Raw genomic sequence first — 14,270 nt, forward strand, 5'->3', positions numbered from 1 at the left:
GTGACAATGCATGTTTAGGTGTGGTGTGGAGACTTCTCATCACGTGATAAGAGTCCATCATTTCTGGTTGTTGTGGATTGGAGATTTATGATAATTGAATTCTTTGGAGTTCTTTTGGGAGACTCTGCATTTAGGTGAATAAGAGATTTCAGGAAGGGGCGCCTGGGTGGCTCACTTGGTTAAACATCCAGCTTCGGCTCAGGTCACGATCTCGCCGCAGGTTCCAGTCTTGAGTCCGGCTCTCTGCTGTCAGCACAGAGCCCAGTTCAGAATCTCTGTCTCCCTCTCTGTCTGCCCCTTCCTCATTCATATTCTGTCTTTCTCAAAAATAAGCAAACATTGGGGCACCTGGGTGACTCGGTTGAGCATCTGACTTCAGGTCATGATTTCGGAGTTTGTGGGTTTAAGCCCCGTGTCAGGTTTTGTGCTGACAGTATAGAGCCTGGAGTCTGCTTTGGATTCTGTGTCTCCTCTCTGTGCCCCTCCCCCACTTGTGCTCTTTCTCTGAAAACTAAAACAAATATTAAAAAAAATTTTTTAAAACATTAAAAAAAAGATTTCAGTAACTCATGCCCTCTGCTCAAAATAACTTGTATGCCACAGTGGGGTGTTCTGGACCCATTTATAATCCCTAATCTATTATTTTGATGGGTTACTTAGTTTATTAATGACTTCAGAATTAAAATATTAAAATCCTTTTTTTTTTAATTGAGGAGAGGGCACAAGTGAGCATGGATGGAGAGAGAATCTCATGAGAGGCAGAGAGAGAAGTGGGGCTCACCTTAAGTGGGCAGGAGCTCACTCGATGCGGGACTTGAACTCACTAACCCATGAGATCATGACCTGAGTCGAAGTCAGATGCTTAACTGGCTTAAATCCTTTTAAGTAAGCTCTAGGCCCAGAGCGGGGCTTGAACTCACGACCCCAAGATCAAAAGTCACATGCTCTTCTAACTGAGCCACCCAGGCCCCCTTTATTTTGTGCATTTTGATGATGCATGGCTTTTACTTGCCTTAAAGGCCTTTCAACATTAGCCGATGATAAAACAGTAAATAAAAATATGAAGTGGGCCATGAAATCTTGTGATAAGACTAGGCTGTGAGATGTCTGTTTCTATTTGCATGACCCACAATGTGCTTATGAATTAACTTTTTACAAATGTTTTTATTGAGTCAAACATCTCTGTATTCCCACTGCTGCTGTTTAGTCAATCATTTCTTGCCTGGACTACAGCTGTAGACTCCTTTCAATCTCTTATTTCTCCTCTAATCTCCAAGAGGTTCTTTTATGTGCAAATTTATACTGTCCCACTGGTAGCCTTTCCGAAGCTCCCCATTGCCTTTAGGCTCAAATCCAAACTCTTTGAGGGTGTAGTTTAAACTCCTGTTTCACTTTAGACATTTGACTCAGTCACTTGACTTTTGTTCTGGCAGACTGAACTTCTTTCACAATGCCCTTTCATGACCACAGGCTGTTACACATGTTGCTCCCTTTTCTGGAAACACTATTTTCTAAAAATTATTTTATTGATTTATTTACTTAGTTGATTAATTATTGAGAAGGCGGGGGGCGGGGAGGAGTGCACGAGAGGGGCAGGGAGAGGGAGAGAGAAAGAATCCTTAGCAGGCTCTGCAGTGTCAGCGCAGAGCCTGACATAGGGCTCAAACTCATGAACCATGAGATCATGACCTGAGTCAAAGTTGGATACTTAACCTACTGAGCCACCCAGGAGTCCCTCTGGAAACACTCTTGGCACTCCTTTTCCTGGAACTAACTTCGATGATCTCTTAAGATCTTAGCTGAGGGGCGCCTGGGTGGCTCAGTTGGTTAAGCGTCCGACTAAGACTCAGGTCATGATCTCGCAGTTTGTGAGTTCAAGCCCTGCATCGGGCTCTGTGCTGACAGCTCAGAGCTTGGAGCCTGCTTTGTATTGTGTGTCTCCTCTGTGCTCCTCCCATGCTCATGCTCTCTCTCTGTCTCTCAATAATAAATAAATGTTAAAAAAATTAAAAAAAAAAAAGATCTTAGCTGAAACTTGTCTTCCTCAGGAAACCATCTTTGTTACCTTTCTGCCTTCATTTTAGTCCAAGTGCTGCTTCCTTGTGCTCTCATAGTGTCCTGAAGTTGCCACTATCACATCATTTTCTGTTGCCCTTGCCTGGTTCTTTGTCTTCCAATGTGGATGGTGAGCTACTTGAGGGCAGGGTTGGAGTGGACCTTACCTTTGTTTCCTCCAAAGATATTTGGTAAAATATGTCTTTTCAATGAGAGAATTAATAGAATATTGTTAACCATTTGACATAAAATGAGTAATTAGCCTAAGTATAGCATCAGTCTTTAAATGAAAGACTAGAAAAACAAGATTAGTTTAGATGAAACTATTTGGTTTATTGGTAACAGACTTAAGGTGAGTGCTGCAGCATTAAGGACACAAATACATGTTTCTTAAATGAAAAGAGCAAGCATTTATTTTATACTAATTGTATGAGAAACATCATAAATGTTTCATAGAAATCTCATTCTTACATCGTATTAAATTTTATTGTTGCTGTAACATTACCACAAATTTGGTGGCTTAAAACAACACAAAATTGTCATAGTTGTGAAGGTCAGAAACCTGAAGTAGTACATCAGGGCTGCATTCCTTATCAGAAAATGTTTTGTCTTTTCCAACTTCTGGAGGCTGTCCTTGATCCTTGACTCATGCCCCCTACCATCTTTAAAGCCACTGATGCCCTGTCAAGTCTTTCTCCATATAGTATCATTCTGACCCTGACTCCTGCCTTCCTCTTTCACCCTTGTGATTACATTGGGACCACCCAAATAGTCTAAAATAATCTTCCTATCTCAAGGTCACTTGATTAGCAGCCTTAATTCTTTTCTTTTCTTTAAAGTTTATTTATTTATTTTGAGAGAGATACGGGGAGCACATGAGCAGGTGGGGGGACAGAGAGGGATGGAGAGAGAGAGAGAGAGAGAGAGAGAGAGAGAGAGAGAGAGAATCCCAAGCAGTCTCCACACTGTCAGCATAGAGCCAGATGCCGGGTTCAAACTCGTGAACCATGAGATCGTGATGACCTGAGGTAAAACCCAGAGTCTGATGCTTCACCAGCTGAGCCACCCAGCTGCTGCTTAGCAACCTTAATTCTGTCTCCTATCTTAAATTGTTTTTTGGCATGTAACCTATTTACACATCCTAGGGATTATAATATAAACATATTTGGGGGGTCATTTTTCTTCCTACTATACACATGAATGCTATAATTTAGCTGCTTTTACTCTTCCTGTTTTATAGATGAGGAAAGTAAGTCTAGAAAGGTTAAATAAATATCTTGCTCAAGGACACTTAGTAAAAGTCAAGGCCAGAATTTACTCTTGGACATTTTTTCCCAGTTTGTGCTCTTAATTACTACTTTATAATGCCTCTTTCCATATACATTTCATATAGAGTGACCTTGTACTATCAGGAAGTTGATTGTATAGGAGTTATAACATTTTTTTAGATAGTTTTTTATATCTTAGAGATTGAATATGCACTACACTGGAGTTAGACTATATAGAAAATGACTAGGGCTTCAGTGAACTGTGTGGACTTTTGGTGTGATTTGGGACAGGTTACTTTGCTGGTCTTAGCCCGAAGTTTTTCAGGGTACCAGGATCTTGAGAGTCCTTTGGAATATGCACGTTCTAAAATAAATAACTTTTATTTATTTAATTATTTGAGGTGGGGGAGAGGCAGGCAGAGAGAGAGAATCCTAAGCAGGCTCTATGCTCCGTGCGGAGCCCAATGTGGGACTTGATCCCAGGACCCTGGGATCATGAACAGAGCTGAAATCAAGAGTCAGACATTCAGCTGAACTGAGCCACTCAGGTGCCCCCTAAAATAAATAGTTAAAAAGCAGGGGCTGGCTCAGTCTGGAGAACATGTGACTCTTGATCTCAGGATCATGAGTTCCAGCCCCACGTTGGGTGTAGAGATTACATAAGTAAGTAAGTAAATAATTAGATACGTAAGTAAGTAAATATTTTTAAAATGGAATATGTACATTCTGTAATTCATTTATTAGTGTTTGATAAATCATGTATATATAAGCATAGTATTCTTAGAAATCAAACTAGTTAATCTCCCACAACATATTTCTCTGTTTTGATGTTTCAGAGATCAGCCAGAGATAAGTTGCTTATTTATACTTTTCACTCTTCCCTTACCTCATGTGTTGTTCAAGAAGCATTCAAGATGGCTATATAAATGGGTTCTATAAACATTGAGGGGATAAAATTCAGGAAAATGAAACCTTTTAAAACCTGTGTAAATAATCAGATAAGTAACATATTTAGCTGCTTTTCATGAATATATTTAGCTTTCCCATTGGTGACTTCTCATTGGTGGTACCATTGAACAGTGGCCTTTCCCCTATGGCCAATTTTTTTTTGTCTTATCTTAAAATGATTCCATGGGGCGCCTGGGTGGCGCAGTCGGTTAAGCGTCCGACTTCAGCCAGGTCACGATCTCGCGGTCCGTGAGTTCGAGCCCCGCGTCAGGCTCTGGGCTGATGGCTTGGAGCCTGGAGCCTGTTTCCGATTCTGTGTCTCCCTCTCTCTCTACCCCTCCCCCGTTCATGCTCTGTCTCTCTCTGTCCTAAAAATAAATAAATAAATATTGAAAAAAAAAAATTAAAAAAAAAATGATTCCAGGCCTAAAAGGTCACCATTTGAATACTTTAAGTACTTTTCCATTGGATTACCATGGCATATGCACATTTATAAATCTGTTGCTTTCTTTGGGGTCTTAAGATAGAGATCAGTAAAAAAACAAAACAAAAACCCTAAATGTAAATAGAAAGGTCCAGAAATTAACCAGAAATGTTCTTATTGCAGACAGTGCCCCTGATAAGAGCCAGGACTAAATGGATTGGTTTAACTGTTCCTTCTGGTCCCAGTGTTTTTGTTTCTTTTGTTTTGTTTTCTTATTTGGAAAGATGACTATGATTGTGATGGTTTTGGATTTTCTGATCTCCTAAATCCCCTACCTTGTAATTTAGCAGTTAAGTAAAAGGGAACCAAATCACATATTTGAGTCAGAATGGTGCCACACTGTGCAGGGTGACAGATTTAGTTTTGTGTTCAAAGAAGTTAAGATGATATTTTGACAATAAAATTTAATCTATTTGGTATCCTATGGTATGAAATGTTATATATATGCTTAAATATAAAGTGATCCTCCGAAAAGGCAATTCTCCATTTTCCCAATGAGAAAATTTTCCCCTCTTCATTTTTCTTCAACTCACTTTGAAGTATGAAATTCTAGGGGTATGTATGAAATAAACAAATGACTATTTGTGGTATTTGGTGTTTTATTTTATTAACATATGCATCTTTAAACTTTGTATTTAAAAAATATACAGTAGGGGCGCCTGGGTGGCGCAGTCGGTTAAGCGTCCGACTTCAGCCAGGTCACGATCTCGCGGTCCGTGAGTTTGAGCCCCGCGTCAGGCTCTGGGCTGATGGCTCAGAGCCTGGAGCCTGTTTCCCATTCTGTGTCTCCCTCTCGCTCTGCCCCTCCCCCGTTCATGCTCTGTCTCTCTCTGTCCCAAAAATAAATAAACGTTGAAAAAAAAAAAATTAAAAAAAAAAATATACAGTAAAACCTTGGATTGCGAGTAACTTGTTCTGTGAGCGAGTGAGCGTTCCACAAGATGAGCAAACATTTCTGATAAATTGTAACTTGATAAACGAGTGATGTCTTGCAATACTAGTGGTACAAGACACCAAATGTCACATGATCACAACTGAGCCAATGGTTCCCCCTCTCTATCTCTCTTGCTGTGGGAGTGGATGATCATTGATGCAATGTCACATTTCCATAAAATTTTCAAAAGGAGGCAAAAGCAAATGTCATTGGATAGGTTCCTTGTTAAAGTTGCACGAAATGAAAAAGATTACATTGAATTACCAGTAGACAGCAGTGATTCCATTAGTGATAGTGAAAGTCATCCTACACAATAACCCTCCTCCTCTCTCTTGTCTCCCTCACACCAGCCACAAAGGTTTTCAAAGGTAAGTGCAGGTTAATTTGTTTATTTTTCTTTATATTTTGAATTTATTATTTTGTATCATATTACAGTATTGTAATCATTTTTATGTGAATATTTTTGGGTTGTGGAATGATTCATGTGAGTTCCTATGATTTCTTATGAGGAAATTTGCTTTGATATACAAGTGCTTTGGATTACAAGCATGTTTCTGGAATGAATTACGGTTTTACTGTATATGTAAGGAGGGGCACCTGGGTGGCTCAGTCTGTTCAGCATCTGACTTTGGCTCAGGTCATGATTTCATGGTTCGTGGATTCAAGCCCCATATTGGGACTCTGATCCTCTATCTCCCTCTCTCTCTGCCCCTCCCCCACTCTTGCACACATGTGCATGCGCACTCTCATAAATAAACATTAAAAAAAGATATATGTAAGGAAAAAATTTAAATACTATGTATTAGAAACATTCATTTTTTCCTTCTATACTTATGAAATCATTTTATTTAAAATCTTTAAGGGGCGCCTGGGTGGCGCAGTCGGTTAAGCGTCCGACTTCAGCCAGGTCACGATCTCGCGGTCCGTGAGTTCGAGCCCCGTGTCGGGCTCTGGGCTGACGGCTCAGAGCCTGGAGCCTGTTTCAGATTCTGTGTCTCCCTGTCTCTCTGCCCCTCCCCCGTTCATGCTCTGTCTCTCTCTGTCCCAAAAATAAATAAACGTTAAAAAAAAAGTTAAAAAAAAAATCTTTAATGCACTTTTTTTAAAGGCTTTTTTTGTTTATTTTAGGAAGAGAGCATGAGTGGGTGAGAGGAGCAGAGAGAGAGAGAGAGAATCTCAAGCACGCTCCCTGCTCAGCACGGAGCTCAATGAGGGGCTTGATCACATGACCCTTGGATCATGAGCCAAGCCAAAATCAAGTGTTGGATGCTCACCCAACTGAGTCACCCAGGCACCCCTTTAATGCACTTTTTGATTTTAAAATGCTTATTGTGAAACACACTTACACTTTATATAAAACACATATGCACTGTTTATTTATTTACTTTTAAAGTAATCTCTGTGCCCAGTGTGGAACACAAACTCACGATCCTGAGATCAAGAGTCACATGCTTGGGGCGCCTGGGTGGCACAGTCGGTTGAGCGTCCGACTTCAGCCAGGTCACGATCTCGCGGTCCGTGAGTTCGAGCCCCGCGTCGGGCTCTGGGCTGATGGCTCAGAGCCTGGAGCCTGTTTCCAATTCTGTGTCTCCCTCTCTCTCTGCCCCTCCCCCATTCATGCTCTGTCTCTCTCTGTCCCAAAAATAAATAAACGTTAAAAAAAAATAATAATTAAAAAAAAAAAAAAAGAGTCACATGCTCTACTGACTGAGCCAGCCGGGTGCTCTGCATATGTACAGTTTATTTGTTTGTTTATTTATTTTAAATATTTATTATTTTGAGACTAATGGTCTTTGGCTATTAAATGTGTTAATTGAAGTCAGCTGACGGAGTGACTTTACTATATGCATTTATTAGACTCAAAGATGAGGATTTTCATTGTAAATGCATATTTAAAGAGGAACTTTCAGTCTTTACTGAAAATTATTCATTAAGCCATTTTATATTGTATGGTAAACTGTTACAAGGTAGAATTGTAAAGGCATATGTTTGCAACCGCTAATCTGCTCCAAGTTGTTAAGAACAACATGCATAGCCACCTCTTCTGAGTTAGAGATATCAGATAAAAAGACTCCTTGGCCAATATAGATAAACAAATATTATTAACTAGTAGTAAAATCAATTTGGGAGTGGAAGGGCCTTAATGAGAGAAGAATCATACTTGATTAACATAACAAATATGGATGTAGTGAATCTGTGGCTCAAGCCACTTGTCTGTGGCTCAAGCCTTTCTTGTCTGAGTTGACATACTTTACGTTAAACCTAACCTTACAGAAAAATTGAACTTTATGTTAAAATTTGCTTAGAGAGCAAGTAAGAAACAAACAGAATCAAAGGGATACAGGATACTTTACTTCCAGATCAGAAAGAACATATGTATTATCCTGGCAGTGTTTTATTAAAATAAAATCAATGTCCAGTATTTTTTAAAAAAGGAAATAGGAGATGAGACCAGAAAGGAAGCCAGGGACAAAGAGGGTCCAACAAGCTAAGATAAGGACTTCGGAAGTTTTGAGCAGGGAAGTTGATACGATCCATGTTTTAAAAAGGTAATACGATGTGCAGGGAATAAATTATAGAGGGATAAGTGTTGCTGCAAAAGTATCAGTTGGTCAAGTGCTTTTCAGACTTTAACTGTGATCTACAATAAAAAAATACATTTTAAGTAGTGACCATATATATATATATATATATATATATATATATAAATGAAACCACAATATTTGTCTTTAATTACATGTAATATACTGTGATGTTTGCCATTCTTTTTTTTTTAAGTTTATTTATTTATTTTGAGGGAGACAGAGACAGCGTGAGTGGGGGAGAGACAGAGAGAGAGGGAAAGGGAAAGGGAGAATTCCAGCAGGCTCCCAGCTGCCAGCACAGAGCTTGATATGGGGTCTGAACTCGTGAAACTGTGAGATCATGACCCGAGCCGAAACCAAGAGTCAGATGCTCAACTGGCTAAGCCACCCAGGCGCCCCTATATTTGCCATTCTTAACTAATGTCTTCTGTTTGATGACAAAAAGGATAGTTTGTAACTCATTGATTTTATAAGTCATTTAATATATTGCTACTCACAGTTTGATAAATAGTATTAATCCACTAGTATAAAACATTTTTGTACAATGAGAACCTTTGTAGAGACTCATATAAGGGGCGCCTGGGTGGCGCAGTCGGTTAAGCGTCCGACTTCAGCCAGGTCACGATCTCGCGGTCTGTGAGTTCGAGCCCCGCGTCGGGCTCTGGGCTGATGGCTCAGAGCCTGGAGCCTGTTTCCTATTCTGTGTCTCCCTCTCTCTCTGCCCCTCGCCCGTTCATGCTCTGTCTCTCTCTGTCCCAAAAATAAATAAACGTTGAAGAAAAAAAAAAAGATGACTTCTGTTTTGAGAAATAAGTTTTAAGGAAAAATCTCACCTTATAATTGGGTGTTTATGGTACTTTGAAAAATCAATAGCATTTTAACTAATAAGAAATAAAATTAAATATTCTATCATAACTACGAGGTAAAAAATATTTAGTAGCAAATTAGCTAAATTTAGTTTCTGTTTTTTTTCCTCTTTTTTTGGGAGTGGAGATAGAGTGCGTGCGTGTGCACATGGGGGAGGGACAGAGGGAGAGAGAGAGAATCTTAAGCAGGCTCCATGCTCAGTGTGGAGGTGATGCAGGGCTCGATCTCATGACAGTGAGATCGTGACTGAGCTGAAATCAAGAGTCCAATGCTTAACCAACTGAACCACCCAGGTGCCCCTAACTAGGTTTAGTTTAAATAAGTTACAACATCTTTATGAAAAAAGCATGAAATATAGTTGGAAGATACATGTTTGAATAAATGTAGAGATATACCATGTTTGTAAATGGAAAAACTTTCTATCATAACAATATCAAGCTATCTAAAACTAATACATACATCAAATGTGATTCTAGTCATTTTATTTTGTATGTGCATAAAGGGTATGTGTATTTTGTATCTGCATAAAGGGTCTTACATTTTTGTGTATGTTTGAAAATTTTCATAATAAAAAGGCTTATAAGAAGGTATCTTACCTTTTTTTTTATAACTTCCTTTTTCTCTTAATATTCTTTTTTAAACTTAAAATTTTTTTTAAGTTTATTTCTTTATTTTGAGAGAGAGAGAGAGCAGGTGAGCAAAGGAGGGGCAGAGAGAGAGAGAAAGGGAGAAACCCAAACAGGCTCCGTGCTATCAGCACAGAGCCCGATGAGGGACTCGAACTCAGTAACTTCGGATTTGTTACCTTGTGAGTGATGTTGCACATGTAGCAGCAGGTGTTGCAGGCAAAGTGCTAGCAGCGCTGTCCCTCCTCCGTGATCATCCCATTCCCACAGCTCATGCAGAAAAGCAGCATGGCAGCCAACTTTCTTATTTCCTTTTATTGTCTAATTTTAGGGATAGAAATAACAGTTTATTCCTGGGTAGGAGAAATCATTCTCAGGATTTTTTTTTTAATATAACAGCTTTAAAGTGTACAGTTCAATGGTGTTTAGTGTATTCACAGAGTTTTGCTTCCATCAGTACTATCCGTTTTATAATATATTTTATAATTCTCAAAAGAAACTTTATTCCCATTAGCAGTTATTCCCCATTCCCTTCTCCACCCAGCCAGGGAACTGCAAATCTGTCTCTGTGTCTGTGAAGTCTCCTATTCCGGACATTTCATGTAAATGAATCATACATTGTACGTATGCCCTTTTGTGACCAGCATCTTTCACTTAGCTAATGTTTTCAAGGTTTATTTGTGTTAAAAAATGTCATCAATATTTCATTCCTTTTATGATCAAATAATATTCTATTGTATAGATACACCCCTTTTGTTTATCTGTTCATCAGTTGCTGAACATTTGGGTTGTTTCCACTTTTTGGCAATTGTGAATAATGGTGTTATGAACATTTGTGTATGAGTTTTTATGCAGGGTAGGAGTGGAATTGCTGGATTATACATTAACTGTTTAATACTTTGAGGAACTGCCAAAATGTTTTCTGCTGTAGTTGCACCATTTTACACTTCCACTAGCAATGTATGAGGCTTCCAGTTTCTCTGCATTCTTGTTAACACTAAAATGTTTACTGTCTTTTCATTTTAGTCATCTTACTTGGTGTCAGTGCCATCCTGTTGTGGTTTTGATTTCTATTTCGCTAGTGACTAATAATGTTGAGTGTTTTTTGCATGTACTTACTGGCCATTTGTATATCTCTTTAGAAATATATTTGAATGTCTAAATCCTTTGCTCATTTTTAATTGAGTTATATGTCTTTTTATTTTTGAATTGTACGAGTACCACATGTTGCACTGTATTTTTAGAAGTATTTTTATTGCTTTGTTTGCAAGACTGATTTTTTTCTCTTCTTATTGGAAGGTCCTGTCCAAAATACACTGATGTCTTCACAAGTATCAGTGAGCCAAGGATATAATTCTCAGCTTCCAGGATCCTACCCTCATCTAATACCAGCAAAGACTCTGAATCCCGTCTCTGGACAGTCTAACTATGGTGGTTCTCAGACTGTTTCTCCCTTAAGTAATTATCAGGGACCTGGGCAGACTCTTTATAGACCACTTGTGGCTTCTAATCCAGTGACAACTTCACTCCACAGTGGTTCTGTTCCCCGAATGCCACTACCTACTTCTCAGAACGCAGCTGCTACATCAATGCCTTCTGGTAGCTTTCTTCCTGGAGCCAGTGTACAACCACCTTCAAATTGGCAATATAACTATCCATCCACAGGATCCCAGACAGACCATTGTCCTCGTGTATCATCCCAATCTCTGTCTGGGAATACAAATTTGACAACTCATCAATATGTTTCTTCTGGGGATCCTTCACTTCAAAACAGCTTCATAAAATCAGGTAAAGTTCTTAATAGGAGTGCTTCATATGTAGAAATGGGAAAATTTTGCTTGTTTAGATGTTTTAATTAACATTTCAAGCCCTGAAACCATATGGAGAACTATTGGTTTTTTAAATCATTGTTAATCTTTAAAGAAATTACTTTTCTAAACTTTGAGTTAACTTAAAATCATGGATTTGCTTCCTTCCTTTGGAAGTATGCTCTGTGTTTCTTTCAGCCATGATATTTCAGGGAATCAGATATGCATACAGAACCACTTCCTTAAGGACTTGCCATTACTTGTTTTTTAATGTTTTTATTTATTTTTGAGAGAGAGAGAGAGAGACAGAGTGTGAGCAGGGGAGGGGCAGAGAGAGAGAGGGAGGGAGACCCAGAGCTTGAAGCAGGCTCCAGGCTCTGATCTGTCAGCACAGAGCCCAATGTGGGACTTGAAACTCACGAGCCGTGAGATCATAACCTGAGCCAAAGTCGGACACTTAACTGACTGAGCCACCCAGGCACTCCATTGCCATTACTTTTATTAACTGGGTTCCATCTTGTAGTGTAGGAAGCTCAGTCCCTCTGATCTGTCTTTGGTCTTGATCTGAAGAAGCTTGGATTATCTTTTTGTTGTAGCTTAGATAGTTTTGGTCCCCAGAAACTGTAGTATCCTGTAGGGGTAGGTGAGAACAGACAGTAGCTTTTCTAGTGAGGAGTGTTATTGAGCAGAACTGCAGTTTTAGAAAACAGTGGACAGAGATTTATTATCTATGTTTTCTTGTAAAAGTTTTATAGTTTTAGTCCTTATATTTAGGTCTTTGATCGATTTGGGAGTTAATTTTTGTGTATGGTGTTAGGTAGGGATTCAACTTCATTCTTGTGCCTCTGGGTTTGCATTTAACCCAGGTCTATTTGATGGAAGGAATGTTGTTTCTTCCAATGAATGTTGTTGGCCCCCTTATTGAAAATCAATTGATCATAAATGTAAAGATTTATTTCTAGACTCTGATTTCTATTCTGTTGATCTATGTCTATCTTTATACCAGTATCAATTTGATTATTGTAGTTTTATAGTAAGCCTTGAATTTGGCAGGTATAACTCCTCTAACTTTTTTTTTTTTTTTTTAAGACTGTTTTGGCTGTTCTTCGTCCCTTGGCATTTCCATAAGAGTTTTAGTATTAGCTTGTCAATTTTTGCAAAAAAGACAGCTGGATTTTTGATAGGGATATCAGTAATTACCTTGTATATGTATTTCTGGGTCTGTATACTACATACATTTCATCAGGCTCCTGGAAATATTTTTCTTAGCCTCTCGTCAGTCATCAGCCCCAATGAACTCATTTTGCATTTTGGCCTATCAAGGTTAAAGCTGCTTCTAGGAAATTAGTTTCTTTGTAGAAATCTGATCTGCTGTTAAAACTCAAATCTTTCTGGTTGCTTTTATTCTTACTCATTTGGCACCATAAGTGAGGGTCAGTCACTTGAAATTAATGAATTTTCACCTTATTATTGATAATTCTAAAAACATTTATTGAATATTATTTTCCAGCACTTTACCAAACTTTTATATGTGGTATCTTATTTAATCTTCACACAGTCTCTTTTACAGATAAGAAATGTGAGGCTTGCATACTTTGCCCAAAGCCACAAGAAAATAGTTTGGGAAGAGATATTATTTAAAACCTGTTAAAGGGGCACCTGGGTGGCTCAGTCGGTTAACCTTCTGACTTTGGCTCCGGTCATGATCTTGCAGATCATGAGTTTCAGCCCCCTGTCAGGCTCTGTACTGACTGTGTGGAGCCGACTTGGGGTTCTCTCTCCTCTCTTTGCCCCTTCCCCACTTGCACTCTTGCTCTCAAAATTAATAAATACATTTTTTAAAATTAAAAAAAAAGATAACTATTTAAGAGTACGTGTGGCTTTTCATTAAAAAGGACATCATCAATAATCTGAAATTTTTTTGTCTATAACAGAAGTCCTCAGGTAGAGGGCTACACCACAGATGTGGTGAAGGAGACATAAGCAAGTGTCAAAACTTATGAAGGTTCCCATATAAGAGAAGGAAAATGGGGTGTCTGAGTGGCTCAGTCAGTTAAATGTCTGACTTCTGATTTTGGCTCAGGTCATGATCTTACAGTTCATGAATTCGAACCCTGCATGGGGCTCTGCACTGATAACTTGGAGCCTGCTTGAAACTCTCTCTCTCTCTGCCCCTTCCCTGTTCTCTCTGCCCATGTTCCCTGTTCCCATGTGCTCTCTTTCTTACAAAATAATAAATAAACTTTGTGGGGTGCCAGGGTGGCTCAGTTCGGTTAATAATCTGGCTTTAGCTCAGGTCATGATCTCACGGCTCGTGAGTTTGAGCCCCGTGTTGGACTCTGTGCTGAGATTCTTTGTCTCCCTCTCGCTCTCCTCCTCCCATGCTCATGCTCTGTCTCTCTCTGTCTCTCAAAAATAAATAAACTTAAAAAAATCAGTAGTAATAAATAAATAAACATAAAATTAAATAAATATATATATAAAATGAAAGAAGGATATATAAACTAAGAATACTAACCTTAAATGTATTACTACTCTTTTTTTTTAAGATATTTCTAAAAAATTCCTCATTTTTTACCTTTGTTTTTTCAACACATCATTGGCAATAGGTGCCTGATTATCTGATCTCAAAACTCTGTCTAGGTTATATTGTTTCTAGTCCACATATTAAATTTCTCTGACTTTTTTTTTTCTA

At 38.7% G+C, this 14,270-nt stretch overlaps 1 protein-coding gene across 2 annotated transcripts in view; it reads left to right on the forward strand.

The window, feature by feature from the left end:
- SEC24A (SEC24 homolog A, COPII coat complex component) overlaps positions 1-14,270 on the forward strand; it is a 73,826-nt gene that overhangs the window by 10,913 nt on the left and 48,643 nt on the right. For both annotated transcript variants that reach the window (XM_047846008.1, XM_047846085.1), the window contains exon 2: positions 11,067-11,555. In XM_047846008.1, the coding sequence (XP_047701964.1) occupies positions 11,067-11,555 (489 nt within the window). The remainder of the gene's footprint in view (positions 1-11,066; positions 11,556-14,270) is intronic.

Source organism: Prionailurus viverrinus, chromosome A1, assembly GCF_022837055.1.
Source record: "Prionailurus viverrinus isolate Anna chromosome A1, UM_Priviv_1.0, whole genome shotgun sequence".
NCBI lineage: Eukaryota > Metazoa > Chordata > Mammalia > Carnivora > Felidae > Prionailurus > Prionailurus viverrinus.